Source organism: Apus apus, chromosome 25 (assembly GCF_020740795.1).
Source record: "Apus apus isolate bApuApu2 chromosome 25, bApuApu2.pri.cur, whole genome shotgun sequence".
Classification (NCBI taxonomy): domain Eukaryota; kingdom Metazoa; phylum Chordata; class Aves; order Apodiformes; family Apodidae; genus Apus; species Apus apus.
In genome coordinates this window covers 2,378,135-2,401,782 of record NC_067306.1, presented here as the reverse complement: position 1 = coordinate 2,401,782, position 23,648 = coordinate 2,378,135, and the positions used below count along the sequence as shown (strand labels likewise).

The following is a 23,648-nucleotide window of genomic DNA, read 5'->3' as shown; positions in this document are numbered from 1 at the left end:
TTAACTGCAACGCGCCCCGGGAAAACCGGCTCCCGCCTGCCCCGCCCAGCTCTGACCTCCTCCCCACCTCCCCCCCACCCACCAACCGACCCGGGAAAAATGAAAAAATCATCATGAAAAAAAAAAACAAAACCCAACAAAACCCCGACCGGACCAATTTCGCCCATCGAGGGAAAGGCTGAGCTGAGAGCTCCGCGGGCGCGGCTCTTCCCGGGCAGCTCCGCGTTCCCTGCGCGCTTCCCTTCCCTCCCCCCCTCCCCAAAACCCCCCCACCGCCTTTCGGGGTGCCCGCGCTGTGGGTCCTCGGGCCGTTTGGGGGTTCCCTCGGTGCTGCGCAGACGTGAGGGGCTGGGTCCTCCTGCTAAGGAAATGTTTGTTAGGAGCTCAATAGATACCTATTTATATATATATTTAATTCTTTTGCTCCCGACTGAGGAAGAGCCAGGCGGAGAAATGGTTAGTAAATAAATTTGAAACAACTCCGGAATCAGAAGTTGTATAAAACTTAAGGAATAGATGCTCCTGCAGGACACTGGGACCTGCTCCGGGCTCCAGCTTCCCGGGAAACTCATTATAATTCATTATAAAAATCCTGGGAAATGGTCATTTCAAGTGAAAAAAACCAAAAAGCTTTTAGCTTCCCCTCCTGTGTCCGATCCGTTCTGTTATCCCGGGATTTTTGCCTTAAAACCATGTGGATGCTGCTCACCAGGGGGAGGTTTGGTTCCCATCCTTCCAGCCGCCTTCCTGGGCTCTCCTGGAAGTACCAAACCAGTGGAACCAGAAGCAGTTCCCCAGGTTTCCAGGGTGGAATCCAAGCTCCAAAGTCACAGGTGAAAAGAAGGATGAAACGGGGAAAAGAAATTTCCTGCAGTTGAAACAAAAATAAAAATAAAAATAAAAATAAATTAAAATCAACTTCAAAACTTCCCGGGCTGGAAACTTTTTTAACTTGGACCTTCCCCCTCAACCACAGTTGAAACAAACCCCCCTGCCCTCGGCTTCAGATCTAGTTCTAATCTTGACCAGAACACTTTTGTTGTTGCTTTTATTGGTTTCTCCAATCCCTTCCCCATGTAACATAATCCTGGGCAGGAGTGATAGGAAGGGAAGCGGGTTAAAAACCAAAATAAATAGGTGGGGGGGGGGAAAGGGGTGGGGGGGGAGGAAAAAAAGGGGGGGGAGGAAAAGGGGAGGAAAAAAGGGGGGAAAGGAAAAGGGGGAAGAAAGGGAGGAAGGAGGGGGGAAAAAAGGGGGGAAGGAGGAAAATGGGGGGAAAAAAGGGGAAAGGAAGGATAAAGCAAAAAGGGGGAGAAAAGAGAAAAAAGGGGGAAAGGAAAAAAGGGGGAGGGAAGGAAAAAAGGGGAGGGGGGGGACGGGAGGGTGGGGAAAGGGGGGAAAATGCAAACAAAGAGGGAAGTCTTCAATTTAGATCTGAAACAAGAAAAGCCATCAGTCAACCTCCTTCCCTGGCTGGAGCATTCCAGATGCAAGGTATTTAGGGAATGCAAACAGCAGAGCCTTAATCATTGATCTGCTGGGGGGGTAAGAGAGCTGCCCCCAGCCCTCTGCGGGGGCTGGGGGCACAGGGCTGCTCCCCAACCCCCAAAACCTGCTCCCCCAACCCCAAAACCTGCTCCCAAACCCCAAAACCTGCTCCCCAACCCCTACAACCTGCTCCCCAAACCCCAAAACTTGCTTCCCCAAACCCCAAAAACTGCCCCAGCTGAGGCAAAACCAGCTCTGCAAACCTCCCCCCCCAGAAAAAAAGGAAACCAGTTCCCTCCTTCCTGATTTCAATGTTACCAGCAACTGCAACAGGAATCCAAGGGGATTTCTGGAGGCAGGGAAAAGCTGAGGAAAAGTTTGCACCCCCGGGAATGTCACTTGGAAAAGCCTCTCTGGCCTTTTTCCTCCCCCAGGATTTTTTCTCCATGGAGGTTGTAGCTTTAAAAATCCCTCCGAGGGGCTGATTTTTAATGGTTTGGTGGGAGTTTACAAACATTTCCAAATTTTACTGCCCCATCATCATAAAGCTGCTGCTGATTTAACACACAAAATCTGATTTGGGCAAAAATTGGGGTGTTTTGGTTTTCTTCTTTATTTTTTTCTTTATTTTATTTTTTTCTTCTTTATTTTTTTCTTCATTTTATTTTTTCTTCATTTTATTTTTCTCTTCATTTTATTTTTTCTTCATTTTATTTTTCTCTTCATTTTATTTTTCTCTTCATTTTATTTTTTCTTCATTTTATTTTTCTCTTCATTTTATTTTTTTCTTCATTTTATTTTTTTCTTCTTTATTTTTTTTAAAGAGATTTAAATCTTTGAATCAGGCAGAAATGGTCTAAATGAATTTTTACAATTTATCCACAAGCACCAAGAATTCTTGTTGCAGCTGAAGAGTTGGGGGAAATTTCTTAAGGGAGGAGGCTGAAGTTGGGAGGTAAATAATGCAGCTAAAAATGGACTGAAAGGGGGATTTGATACAAGGGGGTAATTCCTGCAGGTTGCTGAAGTGTTGTTGATCTGAGGCAGAACATCTGTAAAATAGAAATAATTTTCATGTCAGTAAACAAGAACAATGTGTTCTGTTATTTTTCTGGTTAGTTAATATTAGAATATTTATTTAATTTGTTGTTGTTGTTGTTTTCTGTGTGTGTTTTGGTTGGTTTTTTTAAATCTCTGGTCATATCACTAGTATTTAATTTAGGCAACATCAAAGAAACCCCAGAAACTTGGAATAAATCTTCACTTTTGGGAAGTTTCAAAATTAGGATTATCTAGTCAATATGGGCTGAAAGTTTTGAGTATCATAAACAACTTGTAGGGGGGGAGGGAAATAAGAATTTTGTTTTCAAAGAATCTGTTTCAACCCAATCTCAACCAGCAGAAATAATCTGAGCAAGCCTGTCCTCAAAATAGAGGTGAGAATTCAACAGAATAAAGGAGAGTGAGGGTTAGAGTAGGGAAATATTTCCTTGTCCTTAAGTGGAATCCCAGTTTAAACCCCCTTTTGTTCAGTTTTTATGATGTGGAAAATATTCCTGACTGGAAAAAGCAGCTCATATCTAAGAAGATCCAGTTGATTAAAGCTCCTGTTGATCAGTTTGTTAAGAATTAAACTTGCTCTGAAGGGGATCGTTTGCTTTAAAACCAAATTAAGGTTTGGAGTGGATGATTAGGAATTCCCTGGTTCTCTCTGTGCTGGGAATATCATCTTGGCATTTAAGTGATGGTTTGTTGGAGCTGAGGAGCATCCAAGGAAGGGGCTGAGAGGTGGGAAATGCCCCTTTGCTCCCTGGAGGGTGAGAGGCTGAGAAGCAGCAAGAGCTGAAGGTGGAAATGGTTAAACCTGCTCAAAGATCTGCCCGTTCCCTAAACATTTCAGTGCTTCAGTTCAAAACAAAGCAAATACTGCAAGAAACCCTGCCTTCCAAATCAGCTCCCATCCTGAGAAATCCTTTCGTTCTGCTCCTAAAAAGCTGGAGCCTCTTAGAAAACGAACCCAAGAGAAAACCACAACCAAACAACCCTTTGCTGCTTTGCAGTTTCGGGGCTCCCAGCAGGGCAGGGTGCTCAGCTCAGCTCTGAGCTGGGGCTGGTTGAGCTTCCCTGGAAACAAAAAAAAAACCAACCCCGGATTCTCCGTTAGGATTTGGGAACACAGGGAGAAACCTTCACATTTCCAGCAGCCCAAGGTGCTTTGCATCAATTTATTTTTCCCCCCCCCTACACTGGAGCCGGTTCTGTTTGGGTTCTTCTGTCCCTTCCTTGAAGACAAATGTCAGATTCCAAACAGGAGGAAAAGAAAATGCTCCTTGGGATGATGAGCCCTGTGATGCTGTTGCTCAGACAGTCCCTTTCACTTCCAACGTTTCCCCCCCCCCCCCCCCCCCCCCAAAGGAATATGCCCCCACCCCTTCAGAGCAGAACTTTCTCACCTGTCAGTTCAGTTTTTCTTCTTCCAAACCCACCAGGAGCAGCTGGACAGATCCTGGAGCAGCCATTTCCCCTCCGGGGGGCTGGGGGAAGTGAGGGAAGAAAGTTTTTGGTCTTGGCACAAGGATAAACTCACCCAAAGCAACGGAGAACACATCGTGGGGGATGGATCCTGCCGTAGCTGAACTCCCCTTGACCTTAGTTCAAGTCGAAGCTGCTCTTTTGAACCCCCCTCCAAACATTTGCAGCACTTCTAAAGCACAGATGAAGTGTTTTCCTTGCAGGAACTGTAGGTATTTGTATCAGATTTCCTCCAAGTCTGAAACAAATGCCTTTAGATCCCATTTATGCTCCACCAGCACAAATTTGGGGGCCCTAGAATTTCGAGGCACCACCGAACCCCCCCCCCCTCCCCAAAGTCCAGCAGGTTCTCCAGCACTCCCTGCTTTTCATCCCTCCACTTTTTAACCCCCCCTGCAGCAGGAGAAACAAAAGGCTCAGCCGTTAATACCATCATTTCTTTCTCTTTTTTTTTTCCCCCCAACCTAATTCTTTTCTACCCCAAACAAGTGTTTCCCTGGGGGGTGGGAAAGCTGCAGGGCAGCCCTTGCCTGGTGTCTGGGGCACTTTCAGAAAACCAGAGGTCATTTCACAATGTGGAAACCTTGACCCAAACCCCACAGCCAGCACGGCTGGGCTGCTGGAAGGGTGGTGGTAGGAGAGCAGCAAGAGCAGGAGATGGAAATAATTCCACGTTACTGACCCAGCCACTTGGGCAGGCTCCTTGCCGTGGACTGGGCTGTCTAGTTTCTTGTCCTGCTGGTACATACTTGGGATTTAGCAGGACTGATTATTTCCTTTCCTTTCCTGCAGCTCCACTGCTCTAATCTCCCTGGCTGGTTAGTTCTGAACTCTGCCTTTGCTTGAAGGGGGCAGGAAGGGTGGGTTTCACCTGAAGATGAAGAAGGTGAAGTGCTGGCAGGGTGAAGCAGGGGTAGTTTTGGTGCTAGAGCAAGTCCAGATCACCTCTCCAACCTCTGGAAGCAGAGACCGTGCTCACTACACTGAGATAAAAACCAGAAATGAAGAGATTTTGATGTGCAATTCAGGGGTTCAAAGAAATCTTCCCCCCACAGATGTCACAGGTGCTGCCGTGGGCTTTTTGTTCCAGCAGTTGATGTCCTGGAGGTCCCTGCTCCTGGGGGGTACAACAAGGATTTCAGAAAAGAAAGAAACAAACAGCAAGAAGTCCAGATTCCCCGTGTTTTGTGGTTCCCATTGGGAGTTGTGAGGGTTTTTCCCCTCCTCCCCCCCCCCAAAAAAAAAGACCTGTGAATGAGGAAGGGTCTGCAACCACCACCCCCGTGAGCTGAACTGATGGGCAACAACCACGGGAGGCCCTGGGGTTTGTTTGCTGGGGCGTTTAAAAACATCTCGGGGCTTTTCCCGGGGTGAAAAAAAAAAACCCTGTCCCGTTCCCGGGAGCACTGGGCGGGGGGGGGAAGGCAGGTCTGAAGGTAAAAGATTCCCTGGAAATCCTCCAGCCTGTCACCCCTGTCCCCGAGCAGCTCAATGACAGCGCTGGGGGTTGAGGAGCAGGGTGAGATGAGGAGGCAGGAGAACCCTGGTTTCCTTCCGCTGGAGCCAAAGCTGCTTTTCAAAGCTGCTTTTTTCCCCCCCCCTCCCCACGTTTTGGGAAGTCTGAGCCTCCCGGCAAAGCCCTGGCACCCGGGGTCGGGTGCGTGGTTTCCCCTCCCGCCAGCACCGGGAGAGGCAGGAGGTGCCACACGGTGGCCGAGGCTGCGAAAGGGGCGGTGGGATCCAGGGAAGGGAGAGGAAGAAGGTGGACACGGGTCTGGGGGGTCAGGGCTTGGGGGAAAGGAAACCCAGCTTCAGGACTTGCAAAGCTGTGACGGGATGAGTGAGAATGAAGCATGGAAGTTACCTCCTCCACCTGATGCTGCTGGTGTTTTAGGGAGAGAAATGAGCTCCCAGGAAAAGCTCGGAGCCTTCGCCAGCAGGGGAGCTCATTTAAGAACAGAATCAGCCCTGAATCAGGATCAGAATTTAAAGGATACTCCCCTGCCTGTGATTTCAAGGGTTGAAAAGCTTAGAAGTCCCTCCTTCCTCTCTCCCTGTGGTTTGAGGAGCAGAGCAAGTGCTGACACTGATTGATCCCAGCTGGATACAACTGGGAACCTCAGGTCAGACTAATCCTTGCACCCAAAATGCAGCAGAAGGTGCTGGTTGCACCTGGGACTGGCAGCACCTGAAGTCCAGCCCTGGCAGAGCTGGGGTGTCTGGAGTGGTGCCCCGAGGAGAAACCAAGGAGCCCTGCTCCAGAGGGAAAATCTTCCTCTCTGAATCCACCAGGAACGGGAGAGAGGAGCCAGTTGTGCAGTGGAAGGGGAGATGTTGGAGCTGCACCCTCAGAAACGCCTTGGGAAGTCTGTAGCCTTGGCACTGCTGAGAAGTTTTGGGAACAAATCAGGCTCGTCCATTCTGAAGGATCTGAGCTGGCTGGGAGCAGGGGAGGGGAGGGATGGCCTCCTGAGGTCACCTCAAGCCCTGTTTTCCATGATTACAGGGACGGCTGCTACTTGAAATGCTTTGTAATCCAAGTTGCCCTTGAGATGTTTCGGTGTCTCAGAGCACAAGGACCGTTCCAGCGGCGCAGCTGAGATCTTCCCAGCACATTCCCCAGTTCCTGAAACACCAGCTCCTGCAGGCAGGGAGAGCAGGGAAGAGCAGGGCAGGATGAAGCAGGGCAGGATGAAGCAGGGCAGGATGAAGCAGGGCAGCCCCAGCTCCCCTGTTTAATTTTCACGGGGACAAATGGCACAGGCGGGTGAAGCCTCAAGCGTCCCCTGCCCTGAGCTGGAGGTTGTGAAAGGATTGTAGGATCAGGGAGCAGACACAGACAGTGCTCCCAGGGGCTGTCATGGCTGCGATGGGTTGAGGAGAAAGAAGAGCAAGGTTTGCATTGGTCATTAGCCCCTCTCTTACCCTGGAAAAGTTGGGGACAAGGCCCTTCCTTAGGGCAGCTGCACCTCCCGCGCGTGCAGAGCTCCAGCATTTCAGGCAGTGGATGTTTCATGTCTCATTTCCACTCACAGACAGAAGGAAATGCAGCCAGTGCCCCTCCTGCCTTTGGGAATCACTCCTGTACACCTGGTTTGGGGTTTTTTTATTATTATTATTTTTTAATATTATTATTTTTCTTGTTTAGCTTCTTGGAAAGTTTGCAAGACTTTTTCGAGGGCCGCTGCTGCCCAGACTGCACCCCCAGCAGATGCCCTGAAACAGCCCTGACTGTGAACCCTGGGTCAACGTTTATAATGTTGCTGGATGTTTCTTTCCCTCTATTAACTTTATATCCTCCTTAATGAGAGGAAAACAAACAGGTTCCACTTTGGAGAAGCAAGATCCGGGAGCTGGCGGGGAGCGAAGTGCCCAGAATACATATCATAAAGTAATGATTCCATTTTATTGATAAGCAACTGTGCTAGGAGTGTAAATTGGTTCCTTGTAACTAATATAGTGCCTCATTTATTACAGCAGGCACCAAGTTTCTGCATGGGTGAAGAGCTTTTGGGGAGCATGGTGTGCTGCTGGAGGACCAAGCCATGGGCAGCTCCTCTGGAGGTTTAATTACTCCCTAATGGCTCTGAACTCTTTATCTACCCTGACAATGTCCTTCTTAAGGCAGTGGGGAGGGAAAAGTTGTTGCTGGAGAGGCTGGTTGTGCTGGGAAGGGTCATAAGAGCCTTGGGCAGTGCTGGGGAAGGTGGACATGGTTTGTTCCACGCTCTCCTGGTGCAGGAAAAGAGGTGGTGGTGGAAGGGCCCGTGTGGGACAGTGTGTCCCAGCAGCACTTGTCAGAAGAGCAGGAAAAGCCACTTTTTAGAAGGGAGCTGCCAAATGGATAAACTTTCCATGGAGACATGTTCATCACCAGGCTGGATCTTGGGGTGGCTGGGACAAGGGGCACTGGGAGCACTGGGAGCACTGGGAGCACAGAGAAACCCCCTCCCACACCAAACCCACCAGCTCCGTCGTTCCTGCAGCTCCTCTCAGGGCTGCTCCTCACTCCACCCTCGCAACCAGAAATCCTGCTTCTTTCCCACACAAATCCCTGCTGTAGCTGAGCCAGCACAAACCTGGGAGGACACACAGACACAGTCACACACACAGACACAGTCACACACACAGACACAGTCACACACACAGACACAGTCACACACACGGACACAGTCACACACACAGACACAGTCACACACACGGACACAGTCACACACACAGACACAGTCACGCAGACACAGACACACACAAAGTCACACAAAGACACATACAGGCACAGTCACACAGACACACACACAGTCACACACAGACACAGACAGTCACACACAGACACACACAGTCACACACACAGTCACACACTGACACACACAGTCACACACAGACACAGATACACACACACACAGTCACACACAGACACAGTCACACAGACACATAGAGACACACACAGTCACACACACACTGACACAGTCACACACACAGAGACACACACACAGACACACACTGACACACACAGTCACACTGACACACACAGAAACAGTCACACACAGACACACACAGTCACACACTGACACACAGAGTCACACACTGACACACTGACACACAGTCACACACAGACAGACACACACTGACACACACAGACCCACACACAGACACACAGTCACACACACAGACAGACACACACACACACACAGAGACACACACAGACACACACACACACACACAGACACACACAGTCACACACACAGCCAGACTCACAGCCGCAGGTCCCTGCTCCAGCCAGGTGAGCAGGGTTACTGCTCGGAGCAGCTCTGCTCAACTCCACCAAAAGCCAAGCCAAGCCAGAAGCCAGAAGCCAGGCTGGCAGCCCCCAGGGGAGGGCTGGCCCTGGGACAACCTCCTGCAGAGAGCTCAGGCTGCTGGGGGAACCCAGTGTGCTGGGGCCCTGCTCTGCCTGCAGCAGAGCCAGGCTCTGCTCCACCTCCAGTCCCGCAGCAGGTTGAAACTGGGTGGGATGGAAGTTCCAGAGCTGCCCCTGAAGAGGATCTCTGCATCCAAATGGCACAAACCCAGCTCTCCCAGGGGAAGCAGGGCAGGGCAGACACCAGGGGGAACATCTCACCCAGCATGTAGGAAGAGGATTTGCCCCTTGGATCCTGATGGCACCGTTGAACATCTGCAGAACATCTGCTCCGCTGCAGCCAGCTGTGCAAGGGCAGGGTGAGGTGGTGGCCTCACTGACCCGTGTCCCCAGCAGCTGTGAAGCCACAGGGAAACACTCCAGCACTCACTGGGAGCAGGAACAGCCCCAATGGGTGCTCAGCTCCAGGCTGACCCAGCTGCTCTCCCCGCTGGGCCACCACCCTCCAGCTCACTAACCAATGTTGCCCCCCTCTCTCCCACTAGTTTCCTGTCTGCCACTCTCCATCCCAAGTTTTCTCCCCCTGGAGCACACATCTGGGGGGGTTAGAGGTTGTTTTCAGCATCAGGCTCTCCCCAGGGGCTGCAGACCACAGCTGGGATGCCCAGACTTGATGGGGACAAAAAATAACCAGGGTGGGAGCTCCTGGTTTTAGCAAAGTTATTCCTCCTGTAAGAAAGAGAAGGAGCACGTGGGATCCAAGCTGGAACTTGGAAAAGCTGGAAATTGAGGACATTTTTACCATGGAAAGAGGTGCTGCCTGGAATTAAGGCTCAGACTGCTGCCATATGCATCACACCCATCAACCCGTGCTCATTCTTGATCTCTTGCTATACTAAGGTTTAATTGCCATTAATGTAAACATATTTTAAAAGGTTATTTTCCTGCTCTGGAGGTCAATGGAGCTAATGAAGCAGCTCTAAGTGGGTTTGAATTGCTTTGCTGAGGTGCTTGATTTCCTGTTTACCTCCTGGAAGTGGGTTTGGTCCCACACAGTCAGTGTATATAAAAGCCCTGCAGGGTCTCCTCTGAGCACCAAAACTGGTTGAAATCCTCCAGGCAGCTTCAGAGAAGCAGGAAGGTAAGAAACTCTATGTCAGTCTCTCTTTTGAACCTTTTCTTACTCTTTTTTGTTTTCCCACCCCCTAAGAGAAGGGTGGGAGTGAGGAGTGTTGGGCAGAGGCAGGAACAGCCTGGACCTTTGGCTGAGTTTTTGCCCCAGATGGTCCCAGAATGGTTGTTTTCTTGGCAGCTTTGGCAAGAAAAGCCCTCAGCAGCGTGTGAGTTGGGTGGTAAAGGGAAACACAGTTATCCCAGGGGAGGATTCAGCACATGGGAAACGTCAGGCTGGGATTTGCACCCTCTCCCATGTGCTGCACAGGGAGGCGAGGAGAAACTGGTGCTCAGCTGCTTTTTGGGATCTCCCAGCTGTGAATAAAACAGGGCTCAGGCTGTTCCACAGCAGGCAGTACCAGCACAGGGAGACCTTCGTCATGCAAAGATCATCCACCAGTTGCTCCTCGTTTTGTGAAGGAGTGAAAAAATGAGGATGCAAAGAGGGATGAGAGCAAACCAGGCTGGGCTGGGAGAGCTGGGTGGCTCTCACAGTGTCACGCAGGCAGAGCAGCTTTTCCAACTCAAAAAAAAATGGTTTTTCCCAAGAGTGGCTGAAAACATGAACTGCTTTTCCTCCCTCTTTGGGTAAACCCTGCAGAGCAGTTACTGCCCTTGCTTGAAGTGAAGGTTCCAATCCGTTTCCTCTCCTAGGGCCAGAAAGAATTCCTCTCAGCAGAACAATATCCTGGCACAACTTGGCTATTTTCAGTCCCATCCCTGTGCCCACCATTTTCTCACCAATCCACGAGATGAAAAGCAAAGAAGGGGGAAATCATGAGCCTTTTCCCCCCCCTGTTCTCATTTAAAATATCCCTCAGCTTTTTGTACAGTGGAATTCACTTCTGCTGTTCACGTGCTCCGTAACGATTTGTCTTTTATTGCTTTAAGTAGTTCAGGGACTTTGCCAGTGCCCAGAGCATCACACCTTTGCTTTTACCAGCATTCCTCAGAGCTGGATGTAGCTGAGATGTTGCAACCCATTTAGTATTTTTCTCACTTCCCAGGGAGGGCTGAAAACACTTGTCAGAGTTGCCACAACTTTCCAGAAATCATTTCTTAAAAAGCCTCCATTCCAAACAACACCCAAACTTGCAGCTTCTCCCTCTCCTAAACAATAATTGGGCTGTTGTAAGAGTGCAAATAACTACTCAGAGGAGTGGAGTTCTCTCAGTGTGTGAGTAAATCTTTGAAGGATGGGACGCCCGAGTCCTGACCTAGACCTTTTCCTTTGGGTGCCTCAGTTATTCCTGTGGCAAAAAGAGTTTCCAGAAATAGCTAAAACAAAGAGTGAGGTGAGGGACAAGATGATCTATCTGTGAGCCACGATCAAAACCATTTTTGCCAAGAGTTTGGAGAGCTGGAATGGTAATGAAAAGAGCTCAGATGTCCACGGGCTGCTGAGCTGAACGTGGATGTGAGGATGAGGAACAACTTGAAACTAAACAATCTTGGAATCTGATCCTGTCACTGGCCATGGGGTGTTTTGTCATCACTGGTATTCCCTGACTCTGCCTCCAGTCCCTTCATTCAGCGTTATCCATCCTGATGGAAAACCTGCCAGAAATTAGATCAGGCTCCTAAATCCAACAGGGCTGGTGTGGGATAAGCAGGATGTCCTGGAGACTGAACTGCCTGATCCAACGCCCAGTCCTGCTCCCATCCTGGGGGTTGAAGTGACCCTTGAAGCACAATGAGGTACCCACAGGGTCAGCTTGTAAACGGGGAGGAGACAAAGCCCTTTCCTCCAGGAATGTGACACCCACGATGGATTTGATGGTTACAATAAAAGTATAAGGAAGGAGCATGAAAAGACACCAGGGTGGGAAGGAGCGTTGGGATTGAGAAGGTGGGAAGGGCAGAGAGAGGCTCTGTAGGGCACCAGGGCTGAAGAAACACATTTACAAGCACAGGCACGTGCCCACCCACCCCCCATCCCTCTGGATTCACTGTCCTGTCACTCGTGTGTGTGTCCCATGTCCCACAGGGGCTGGACATCCCAGCTTTGGAACAGAGGAACCGGCCAAGAAAATGTTGTCTCTCAAAGTTCTCTCTCTGCTCCTCGCTTCTCTGGGCTTTGTTTTGATGGAAGAGAACGTCTCAGAGTAAGTGTTTTGGGAAGTTCACACCTCAGAGTAAATGTTTTGGGTCTCAGGGTAAGTGTTTTGGGAAGCTCAAGTCTCAGGGTAAATGTTTTGGGTCTCAGGGCAAATGTTTTGGGAAGCTCAAGGTGTATTTTGAGCCTTTTCCAGCTCCTCTGCTGGAGGTAAATGGCATCTTGGTAAGTAGGTGAGAACATGAGTCCTGAGGTAGATCTCAGATAACAGAGACAGCCAAGCATAGAGATGAGCAGGAGATAAGGTAGAGATCAAACTGAAGCCCTCAGCCCTTGAGCCAGAGCCAGTAACTCCCAAGTTTTCCCTACAAAATTCATGGCTCTGGGTTAGGAGGAACAAGCTGGAAGTCAACCAGGAGGAGAAGAAGGTTGGCTGAGAAGTAGGAACAAGATGTAATAATCTCACCTGAACAAGGCTGGGGGGCATCCAGGGTTTGGAAGCTTCTAAAAATAGGCCCAGTGAGATAAAGCAGGTAGATAATCAAGACTTCTCCTCTCTTTCCCTGACTCCTGCTACAAAATTTCCAAACTACCACCTGGGCAGATCCAAAAGAATCCTTATTTGAGCAGGAGAAGCTGCTGCAGTCCCAGATAATAGCACTGGGGAAAAAGGATGAGCCTTGAAATCCTTTGTTAAAAGTGGAAGAGGGAGGATTTAGTTGAGATATGAGGAGGAAATTCTTGGCTGTGAGGGTGGGGAGAGCCTGGCCCAGGTTGCCCAGGGAAGCTGTGGCTGCCCCATCCCTGGCAGTGTTGAAGGGCAGGTTGGATGGGGCTTGGAGCAGCCTGGGCTGCTGGGAGGTGTCCCTGCCCATGCAGGGGGTTGGATCTAGATGATTTCTAAGGTCCCTTCCAACCCAGACCATTCTATGATGAGTTTAGGGAGCCACCCACGATGCCTAGATCCGTGCAGACACCAAGGGCAGCCCTTGCCTCTCCCCTGAGCTCTGGAGGACCCGGCAGGTTCCCTTCCCCCAGGTGAGCAGCTCCCGGAGGGGCAGCCCCAGCACCCTCGCTGCTTCAGCTCAGAGCTCCAGCCCAGGCAGGGAAACCCCCCGAGTCCAGGCTCTCAGCGAACACCCCCAGCTCATCCCCTGCACCCGGAGGAGGGTGAGAAGGGAGGGCAGAGCTCTCTGGCAGCCCGGGCAGAGCGGCGGGGCCGAGTTCCCGCTGCCCTCGGGGCTCCCGCCGTGTCTCTGCTCTCCCCCCAGCGCCAGTACCAGGGCTCCCAGTGCCCGACCAGTCCAAAGACGCTACTCTGAAGCCACCCTGGCCAGCGACTACAGCCGCACGATGGACAACATGCTGAAGAAGGACTTTGTGGAGTGGTTACTGGCCAGACGGGAGAAGAAAAGCGAGTAAGTGCAGCGACTTCCCGAGCTCCTCCAACCCCAACTCGCAGCTTGTCCTCAGCCAGGCACCCAGGGAATGGTCTCCCAAGGGAAGGGCTGGGTTCCCCTACCCTGGACAGTTTTAAATCTCAGCTTGACAGGGCGCTGAGCCACCTCGTACCAACCAGAGGAGCACCTAGAGAGGTTGGACCTGATGATCCTCGAGGTCCCTTCCGACCTGGCATCCTAGGATTTCCATGAGCTGGTGGCTCCAGAAGGCGGCAGAGCCGAGGATCTATTTCTTGGACTGACTCAGGGACTCTCCAGGGAGCTGCTTTTCTATTTTCCTTTGCTTTTTCTAAGCCTTCCAAGTGTTTCTGGGCAGTCGGCACAGCAGAACCATCCCTCTCCTCCCGCCTTCTTCCCCGGCTGCTGGTAGAGCGGGAGGGAGCTGGGGGGTTTTTTTTTGGTGGAAAAGCAGCATTTTGGCACCCTCTTGTGGCATCCCAGCCTGATTCCTTCCCGTTTCGCCTCCCCAGCAACGTGATGGAGCCACACAAGAGAGAAGCTGAGCCCCGAGGAGCAGCTGAGACCGGCCAAAGGTTGGACTTGAGCAGCCGGGAAGGCAAAGATTTCCTCGCCCGGCTTCTGAAAGCCAAGAAAAACCAGAGGTGAGATGGGAAGACAGGAAATCTGGTGGCGGGCTCCACAAAACGTTTCGTTTTGGAAGGCAATTTTTCAGGGCAGGAAGCCCCAGGGATGGTGTCTGACAGGGAGAGGGGTTTGAAGTCCAGGAGGAAATGTCACCCTTTGTGATTCTCTCTGGAGGGAGGGAGGAAAAGAACCAAGGGCAAAAGGAGCCCCTCTCGTTTAGAAATCCTCACCAACGGGGGGAAAAAAACCATAGATGAGTCAGGTCTTGGTTTGTTTTGCAAAGATCAGCAGAGCCTCCTCAAACCCCAGAGCTCTGATAAGGCCCCAGGGACAGGGCTGAAGCTCTTCCCCTCCTCCAGGAGTCAAAACCAAGAGCTTTGACCTAAGAAAACAAAGCCCTCTCAAAAAGAAACACGTTTTGGTTCCATCAAACCCACCCACAAAAGGGGGAGGGGAGAAAAAAAAACCCCACAACCTCACAACCTTCATTCCTGCTCTCAGCACCTCGACCAGTTCAATTGGCAAGTATTGAATGAATTAAATCTTTTCAAGATGTAAATTTTCAAGCATTTTTTAAATGAAACAAACCATTTCTTTCCTCCCATCGTTGCTGGAAGTTTTTCTTTTGGGAAAAGTTCAGCATGAAACCCAGCAAGGGAGATGCCTGCCTGAGCCAGGAGGAATCTCCCAGTTGATTTCTGAGCTGTCTTGGGTTCTTTTAAAGAGCAAATCATCTTAAAATCCTCCAGGTGATGGGAGTGATGGTGATAGGAGCTCGTTGGGAACAGGTAGAAGGTTGAGGGAGCCCATCTGGAGCAGCTCAGTTGGGATTCATCCAACTGTGAGGGTGTTTGTGTCTCTGCTTGGTGCTGTGTCAGCACACCCAGAGCCTGGCAAGAGCCTGTTCCACCTCCCCCCCCCAGCCTCAGCTTGTGGCACAAATGTTCCCCCCCAAAAAAAGCCAATTAGACACAGGAATCTAAAGAAAAAAATAAATAAATCTGGGGCACTTTCTACATTTGAAAACCAACCAAACCAACCCCACCAATAAATGAGGGATGAATTTCTTCAAGGTGAAGGGGATTTTGCCAAATGGTTGTTGCTCATTCCCTAAAATGGTGGGAAAAGGGGGGGGGAAAAGCACTTACCACAAACAATCTGCATCCTTCAGGCACAATCCCAGTGTCTTCTGGCCAAAAAAAGATGGAATTTCTAACTGGGAGAGTCACCCAAGGCAAGAATCCAGGGGCAGCTGTTGTGTTTTTACAACCTCTGGATGGAAAGAGCTTTGGGATCAGGGGGTGGGGGTGACCCGGGGTGGGGGAAATGAGCAGAGTTGTGGTTCACAGAGGTGCCTCAGCCCCAGAAATGCCTCAGCCCCAGAAAATCAGCCAACTGGGAACTGCCAGTCAGATGGAAAAAGAGAAAAAAATCAAAGCCACGAGGGCTTGGAGGGATCTGGGGAGGTCACTCAGTCTGACCTCTGCTCCCAGGCAGGATCAAAACTGCCCCAAACTGTTCCTGACAGATGTTTGTCTAACCTGTTCTGAGGGGGGGGGAGGAGGAGGGAAAGCTTTGATGCTGGGGATTAATCAGCCTGATTCCTTTCAGTTTTCCTTCTTTCTTTCTAAAAAAAAAAGTTGCTTTCTGGAATCTCTTTTAATTGCAAATTAAAAAAAAAAACCAAAATAATGGGACTTGTCTCCTCCGTGGAGACAAAGACTTTTCTTTGTGAGGCTGGAGCTGCTGCTTCACCCACCTTCTTTGTTTGGGTGCCTCTTGGGTCTGAGAGGAGGTGGGTGCAGGGGAGGGGGGGGTCACTGGCCCCTTCCTCCTCATCCCCCAAGCCTGACAGACACATTCCCATGCCAAGATCAAGGCACTGCTGTCTGTGAGGGTCTCACCACCTCAAAAAGAGGTGGGGTTTTTATTTTTTTGGGGGGGGGGTTATCCAAGCTATTTGGAGACAAGGAAAATAAAACATCCCTGTGGACTTGAGGGGACTGGGAGCTGAGGTTGTTAGACCCTGCACCTGGGTTGTTGTGTCTCCTCTGACTTTATGGCCTGGCCCATCTCCTGCAGTTTCACCTCCCTGGAAGGCTCAGAAGGTTTGCAGGATGTTTGGAGGCAGGAGTTCCTGAGCTGGCTGCTGGGTGAGCTCTGCACGCCCAGGTGAGTGGCTGCTCCCCCCAGTCCTCTCCTCACAAACATCCCTCCAGGCCCTTCCCCAGCCCTTGGCCCCAAAGGGACCTGCTGCAGGGCCCCCAGCAGGATCATCTGAGGGACCTGCTGACCCAGCTCAGCTGGGTGGGAGCAGAGAGCTCTGGGCAGTTTGGTTCTGCAAAAGCATCTTAGAATCACAGAAGGGCCTGGGTGGGAAGGGACCTTCAAGATCATCCAGATCCAACCCCTGCATGGGCAGGGACACCTCCCACCAGCCCAGGCTGCTCCAAGCCCCATCCAACCTGCCCTTCAACACTGCCAGGGATGGGGCAGCCACAGCTTCCCTGGGCAACCTGGGCCAGGCTCTCACCACCCTCACAGCAAAGAATTTCCTCCTCTTGTCTCACCTCAATCTCCCTCTCCCAGTTTTAATCCATCCCCCTTGTCCTCTCCCTCCCTGCCCTTGTCCCAAGTCCCTCCCCAGCTTTTCTGGAGCCCCTGCAGGTATTGGAAGGTGCTTTCAAGTCTCCCCCAAAGTCTTCTCTTCTCCAACAAAGATGGGGGGAACACAAATGTCAAGCAATGTCTGTCTGGAGAAGGGAGGGCAGTGAATCCTTCCCTCCTTTTTAATGAGAAAAGGAGGTGGTGCCTTTCCTGTGTGCTGCTGTGGAAGGTTCTGGGGAGAAAGAGAAGAAACCAGGATGCAAAAGGTGCAGGGGAGGGTCCTGGAGGGAATGACAAACCCATCCTGAGCTTGGCAAAGGAAGGCAGAGAGAGACCAAGTCACCTGCTGTTAAGAACAAAACAACAAAGGAAAGAGCTGTTTATGCTGGTGGCAAAAATTGGCTCAGGAACAGAAAGGGATGAAGTGGGTGAATAGATGGAGGAAGAAGAGGCAGCTCTGGGACAACAACCCCAATGTGAGCAGGGGGGGGGGCAGCCAGCAGGGAAACCAGCCCCCAGGGAGCTCACCCTGCAGGGAAACACTCACCTGCTCCTCTCTTCTCTCACCAGCTGCTTTCACCCAGAACTTGGAGGTTCTTGCTGTGAGATCCTTCACTCCATCTACATCTTGCTGTGAAAATGGATCTGAAAGGATCAGGGGAGGGCTGGGGGGGGGGGGGGGTTGGAGAAGGGGAAAAATTTCTGCCTCGTTTCCTACGGAAGCCAAATGAAAATGGGTGAAGTGCAGGAATTTAGAGACCCTGGAACAGGCTGCCCAGGGAAGCTGTGGCTGCCCCAGCCCTGGCAGGGTTGAAGGGCAGGTTGGATGGGGCCTGGAGCAGCCTGGGCTGGTGGGAGGTGTCCCTGCCTGTGCAGGTGGAACTAGATGATCTTTGAGGTCCCTTCCAACCCAAACCATTCCATGATTCCAGGATAATTTATGTTTATTTTCTCTCCCACTCCTGCTCTATCAGGACCGTGTGACTCCAGCTCCTTCCCAAGCAGCTCCCTCTTCATTCCACCAAGACACGTGAGAAGGAGGAAAAGGCCTGATCACCCTGTTCCCTTCACTCTCTCTTCTGCAAACAGGAGCAATAAAGAGTTTTTGAAGCTGAAACGAGACCCAGAAGCACCCGAGCTGGGGAGGGGCCAGAAAACACTGCTAAAAACCCCCAAAGTGCCCTTCTGAACAAGGCTCCCCTGCGCTCCCTGGGGGGGGGCCCCAATTTACCTCCATGGGGGGGGGGGACACCCTTACCCAAACTGGGGGCTCCCCCCCCGTGAGGGACACTGAAACCCCTCCAGTGATGCCCCCCTTGGGGGGGGGGGCTCCCCCTCCCACCACAAAGGAGACCCAACCCCAAGGACTTACCTCCATCGAGGGCGGGGGGGTCACCCTCACCCAAAGTGGGGCTCCCCCCACCTCGGGGGGGGCACTGAAACCCCTCCCGTGGGGGTTAAACCCCCCCCCCCCTTGGGGGGGACCCCCACCCACAGAGGGGGCCCCAAAAGCGGCTTCTCCTCCCTCCCCCCCCCCAGGGGGGCCCGACCCCCAACAGGGTCTCCCCCAACACACAGACCCCAGACCCCCCCCAAAAGACCCTCGGGGGGTGTGACCGGGGGGGGGGTCCCCACGCCCTGCGCTGCCCGTCGCGGGGAGATGACGTCAGGCGGCGGGGGGGGGGGGGTGTGTGACGTCAGGCGGGGATGACGCCATCAGAGCGCGGCGCGGCGGGGCCGGGATGCACCGGCGGGGGGTGGGAGCGGGCGCCGTCGCCAAGAAGAAGCTGGCGGAGGTGAGAGGGGGCGCCAGGCCCTTGGGAGGGGGGACCGGGGGTGTCAGACCCGTGGGAGGGGGGACCGGGACCTACCGGGATCACAGTGGGGGGAGGTACCGGGAGGTGCCGGACCCCGCCGGTGCCGGCTGGGATCACGGCTCCGGTGGGGGGGGGAAGGTGCCGGGCTCGCTGTACAGCCGGTCCCGCCGCTCACGTCCCCACCGAGCCCGGTACCTGCCCCCCCGGTACCTCCCCCCTAGTACCTCCCCCCTAGTACCTCCCCCCTAGTACCTCCCCCCGGTACCTGCCCCCCCGGTACCTGCCCCCCCGGTACCTGCCCCCCCGGTACCTCCCCCCGCTACCTCCCCCCCGGTACCTGCCCCCGGTACCCCCCCCGGTACCTGCCCCCCGGTACCTGCCCCCCCGGTGCCCCCCCCCCCCGGTACCCCCCCCGGTACTTCCCCCCAGGTACCCCCCCCCCCCGGTACCTGCCCCCCTGGTACTTCCCCCCAGGTACCCCCCCCCCGTACCTCCCCCCCGGTACCTGCCCCCCGGTACCTGCCCCCCGGTACCCCCCCCGGTACCCCCCCCCGGTACCTCCCTGCCCGCCCGGGGCACCGGCTCCTCCCGCCTCCCCCGTCCCTGGGGAGCTCTCCCCTCGCGCTGCTCCCCCCGGCGGCTCCACCGGCGCCGTTTCCCTCCCGCAGGCCAAGTACAAGGAGCGCGGGACGGTCCTGGCCGAAGACCAGCTGGCCCAGGTGGGAAGGAGCCGGGCTGTGACCCCCCTGGGCTTTGCTTCCCCCCCTGCCCCAGCCCCCGGGGCACCGCCGGGCAGGGGGGGGGGGCAGGATGGCACCCGGGGAGCTGCCTCCCCCCCCCGGGAGGCTCTGCCTCCCTTCCCGAGGCCTCAGCAGCCTTTCAGCTCTGTCGATCAGTTCCTGACCCCCCCCTCTTTCTGAGGTTCCCTCTTGGGTGGGGGCTGCCCTGGGTCTTGTCTCCACCGATGCTGGTTTGGATTTCAAGTGTGTGTGTGTGTTGGGGGGGGGTGGAATCCTTGATGGGCTGGAGTGGCTTTTAGCAGGTCCTTGAAGCCCCCTGGGGGGGGTGGGTGGCACATCAGAGACCCGAGTGGTCCTTGAGGACCTGCACTCCCATCATGGGATGGTTTGGGTTGGGAGGGACCTTCAAGATCACCCATTTCCAACCCCCCTGCGTGGGCAGGGACACCTCCCACCAGCCCAGGCTGCTCCAAGTGGCCTGGGTGGAGCTGGAGGGCCCCCCCCCGGGGGCTCAAATGCCTCTCCAGGAAGTCCTTAGTGGCTTCTCATTTTCTTTCTTTCTTTTCTCAAGCCACAGGGAGAGGGGAAATTAAAGCCACAAAACCCTAGATCCAAACAACGTGAAGGATCAGGCTGTGGAGGGGGGGAAAAGGGAAGAAAGGCAGGGCTTGGGGTGAGGCTTTGCATGGGCAGCAGGGACCACTGAGCCCCCCCTGCTCCACCCTCAGGTGCTTTTCAAGACAAATGAGACTCTTCTTAGTAGAGGAATTTTTGCTGCTTTGACTCTTGATTCTCTACAGAACTTCACAGAAGCATCAGGATGGTTGGACTGGGTGATCTTAAGAGTCATGGAATGGTTTGGGTCGGAAGGGACCTTAAAGCTCATCTAGATCCAACCCCCTGCATGGGCAGGGACACCTCCCACCAGCCCAGGCTGCTCCAAGCCCCATCCAACCTGCCCTTCAACACTGCCAGGGATGGGGCAGCCACAGCTTCCCTGGGCAACCTGGGCCAGGCTCTCACCCCCCTCACAGGGCAGAATTCCTTCTCTGCAATTCTCTTGCAGATGTCCAAGCAGCTGGACATGTTTAAGACCAACCTGGAAGAGTTTGCCAGCAAACACAAGCAAGAGATCCGCAAAAACCCCGAGTTCCGGGTGCAGTTCCAGGACATGTGTGCCACCATTGGAGTGGATCCTCTGGCATGTGAGGAACAGGCCCCAGGGTGAAGGGCTGAGGGTTCACCTCTCTGCTCCTTGAGGAGAGCTGAGGGTGGATTTTTGTTTCATTCCTGGGATTTATGGATCAGTGTGATGGAACTCTGGGTGTTATTCACTTCAGGGGTGGGAGAAAATGGGTGGGGATAAGGAAAAGAGAGGCTGTTTATTGACAGGTGTGGGTCCTCCCAGCCAGGATGGGCCTGTGAGCAGCCTTCCTGACAGCAGGAATTGTTACAGAAGGATATTTTTGCCAGTGGTTCCATCACTTTCCCCTTCCTTTCTCACTTTGCAGCTGGGAAAGGATTCTGGGCAGAGATGCTGGGAGTTGGAGACTTTTACTACGAGCTGGGTGTGCAGATCATTGAGGTTTGCCTGGCTCTGAAACACAGGAATGGAGGTGAGGATCCCACCCTCTCTAGGAGATGCAACGAGGGGGGAATTTCCTTTTCCCTGTGGGAACTGAGTCACACATCTGTGTTGTGTCCTCTGCTGGGTTTCACAAATTCCTGCCAGTGGCAGTTTTCATTGTCCTGTTCCAGTTCCACGCTGGGAATCAATCACCTTCCTTGATTCCCACAGAAATCAACCAACTCTGCCCTTTCTAGTTAACAAAACTAAGAATTGGAAGTATCAGGGGGAAGGAGCAGGGATCAGTGAGAATCCTAAAGGAGCAGGACACTTGAGGAGTTCCAGCTTGGAGCCTGGTGGCAGGAAGTGTCTCCAGAGGGTCACCAGAGCTGGAACACCAGTGATCAGTGCCTCGTGGGATGATGGTGGATGTTCCTCACTCCAGAAGGGCAGTCTGAGATCAGGAATGAGCTACAACAAAGCTACTGGAAGCTGATACACTTGTGGGAGAAGGCACAGCTGGGGACAGAAGTGACCTGATGCTCCTCTCAGCCCTCCTGGGAGCAGTGACCAGCCCCAGGAACATGGAAGGCAGGGCTGGGCCAGTGGCAGCTGCACAAAGGGCCTTGCTGGAGTCATTTGGTTGCTCTGCAATGATGCTTTTCTGTCCCCTCTCCTTGCCTCCTAGGTCTGATAACACTGGAAGAGCTTCACCAGCAGGTGCTGAAGGGAAGGGGGAAGTTTGCTCAGGATGTCAGCCAGTGAGTGTCTGTGTCCTACAGAAACAGGGGAATTGTGGCATTTGGGAAAAGAAAAGGAGGTGACTGAGTTAGTTGGACTCCAGATGTGCCTTCTAGCAATGGAGCCCCTTCCCCATGGGCCAGCATGACTTCATGTCATGAAGCAGCAGGGTCCTTTCTGTGGCAGCACCCAGGACTGTTGCCTTGAGCTGGAGACAATCAGCCCCCCAGCCCCACTGCCACAGGCTGCTGAAGCTGCTCTGCTCTCCTGAGCTGGAAGGAAGGGGCTGATCCATGTCATGACAGCAGCAGGTTTTAGGACACAGCTCACCCTGGTCACTAACTGGGGCTTGAATCTTAGTTCAGCACTTGCAGCTCAGCTGCTCCAAGTGTGTCCCCAATCCAAGGGGGGCACACGTGTGCCAGCTAATTCCAAATTGCTTCCTAAAAAGCTGATGCAGCTGTTGAGGAAACTGCAGCAAGGCCCAAGGAGCTATGACTGCTCTTGGCTCCTGCACATCAAGTCTTGTCCATGTCCAGAACATCATGTGCAGCTGGAAGCTCTTGCTGTAAAGCCTTGCCTTGCCCTCTGCTCCTCAGGGATGATCTCCTTCGTGCCATCAAGAAACTGAAGGTCTTGGGGAATGGCTTTGGGATTATCCCTGTTGGTGGAACATACCTGATCCAGTCTGTCCCAGCTGAACTCAACATGGATCACACTGTGGTGCTGCAGCTGGCAGAGGTACTGAGCCAGGCTTTAAGACAGAACCACCTTGAAAAGAACCTTATTGCTTCCATGAGAGGGAACTGTGACTAGACCAGGCCTGTCCATGTTCTGCTAAGCTCTGGGCTCCAGTCTGGACTGTCAGCACACACAGGGTTTCTCCTCTCGTTGCAGAAAAAGGGCTTTGTGACTGTCAGTGAGATCAAGTCCAGCCTCAAGTGGGAGACAGAACGTGCAAAGCAAGTGCTGGTACGTGGGAGGGTCTCCAGGGGAGTGCAGAGCCAGGGCAGGGGGCAAACAGGCACTGGGGATCAGGGAATCATGGAATGGTTGGGGTTGGAGGGACCTCAAAGATCATCCAGATCCAACCCCCTGCATGGACAGGGACACCTCCCACCAGCCCAGGCTGCTCCAAGCCCCATCCAACCTGCCCTTCAACACTGCCAGGGATGGGGCAGCCACAGCTTCCCTGGGCAACCTGGGCCAGGCTCTCACCACCCTCACAGGGAAGAATTTCCTCCTCTTGTCTCACCTAATCTCCAGCCAAACTTGACTCTGGTTAGCTCAGGTCCAACAGAAACATGTAGGGCACAGCTGGATGTCCCAACTGTATTTCTCCCAGTCAAGTAAAAATTGTAGCCCAAGTTCTACACCCTCCCTCACCCCAGAATAAATGTGGGGTCAGGCCTGTGAATGGTTTCTCAGCCTTTAACAGAACCCCAGAACTGTTCTGGTTGAAAAAGACCTTGAAGATCATGGAGTCCAACCATAACCTAATTGTTCCAACCATTAACCAAACTCAACCAAGTCCAGTGCTTAAACCACATCCCTCAGCACCACATCTACATGTTTCTTAACACCTCCAGGGATGGAGACTCAACAGCCTCCCTGGGCAGCCTGTTCCAGTGTTTAATCACCCTTCCAGTTCAGTTTCACTCACAGTTTCCACTCTGTTTGTGCAGGAACACTTGCTGAAGGAAGGGATGGCCTGGCTGGACACGCAGGCAGTGGGAGAAGCCCAGTACTGGCTGCCTGCTCTCTTCACAGAGCTCTACTCTCAGGAAATCACTCCAGAGGAAGCCAAGGAGGCAATTCCTTGACTGCTACACATCCTGTGCCTGTACAGAACTCTTCTTGGGCTGTTATTTGCATATCACCTGAAACACAGGGACAGCAGACTTGAAATAAACGTTTTATAGAAGTGTCTAGCTTGAGAGGTGTGACAGGACTCACTCCTAATTGCTGACCTCTGCACTTGCTGCTGTTGGGGGTGGCAATGTCCCTTATCATTACAGCCCAAA

The 23,648-nt window shown here is 52.9% G+C and overlaps 2 protein-coding genes and 1 long non-coding RNA gene across 5 annotated transcripts; 2 read left to right on the top strand and 1 right to left on the bottom strand.

Moving 5' to 3' along the window:
• The first annotated feature begins 12,082 nt into the window (after positions 1-12,082).
• Positions 12,083-16,328, top strand: GIP (gastric inhibitory polypeptide). The gene is made up of 4 exons (XM_051640491.1): positions 12,083-12,156; positions 13,379-13,525; positions 14,038-14,169; positions 16,235-16,328. The coding sequence occupies exons 1-4, from the start codon at positions 12,083-12,085 to the stop codon at positions 16,326-16,328; spliced, it is 447 nt and encodes a 148-aa protein (XP_051496451.1).
• A 576-nt stretch (positions 16,329-16,904) lies between these two features.
• LOC127394502 (uncharacterized) lies at positions 16,905-17,953 on the bottom strand. The gene is made up of 2 exons (XR_007891640.1): positions 17,307-17,953; positions 16,905-17,105 (listed from the first exon to the last, which is right to left on the bottom strand). It is a non-coding gene; the product is annotated as an uncharacterized LOC127394502 (long non-coding RNA).
• Positions 17,954-18,476: 523 nt separating this feature from the next.
• Positions 18,477-23,561, top strand: SNF8 (SNF8 subunit of ESCRT-II). 3 transcript variants are annotated; one of them, XM_051640440.1, is made up of 8 exons: positions 18,477-18,555; positions 19,245-19,295; positions 20,383-20,521; positions 20,828-20,932; positions 21,572-21,644; positions 22,224-22,365; positions 22,522-22,596; positions 23,310-23,561. In XM_051640440.1, exons 1-8 carry the CDS (start codon positions 18,502-18,504, stop codon positions 23,445-23,447), a joined length of 777 nt encoding a protein of 258 aa, XP_051496400.1. In that variant the 5' UTR covers positions 18,477-18,501; the 3' UTR covers positions 23,448-23,561. The 3 variants fall into 3 exon arrangements, with proteins under 3 accessions (XP_051496400.1, XP_051496398.1, XP_051496399.1); XM_051640438.1 differs by lacking the exons at positions 18,477-18,555; positions 19,245-19,295 and having other exon boundaries at positions 19,302-20,521; XM_051640439.1 differs by lacking the exons at positions 18,477-18,555; positions 19,245-19,295; positions 22,522-22,596 and having other exon boundaries at positions 19,302-20,521.
• Positions 23,562-23,648: the final 87 nt, after the last annotated feature.

Bases quoted from the DNA above. Each gene is read 5' to 3' on its own strand.
- GIP (XM_051640491.1), top strand. From the start codon at position 12,083: ATGTTGTCTCTCAAAGTTCTCTCTCTGCTCCTCGCTTCTCTGGGCTTT. The intron at 13,526-14,037 runs GTAAGTGCAGCG...TCGCCTCCCCAG, and splicing joins AGACGGGAGAAGAAAAGCGA to CAACGTGATGGAGCCACACA. The intron at 14,170-16,234 runs GTGAGATGGGAA...CATCTCCTGCAG, and splicing joins AAAGCCAAGAAAAACCAGAG to TTTCACCTCCCTGGAAGGCT.
- SNF8 (XM_051640438.1), top strand. From the start codon at position 20,137: ATGGTTGGACTGGGTGATCTTAAGAGTCATGGAATGGTTTGGGTCGGA. The intron at 20,522-20,827 runs GTGAGGAACAGG...CTCACTTTGCAG, and splicing joins TGGAGTGGATCCTCTGGCAT to CTGGGAAAGGATTCTGGGCA. The intron at 22,597-23,309 runs GTACGTGGGAGG...CTGTTTGTGCAG, and splicing joins AACGTGCAAAGCAAGTGCTG to GAACACTTGCTGAAGGAAGG.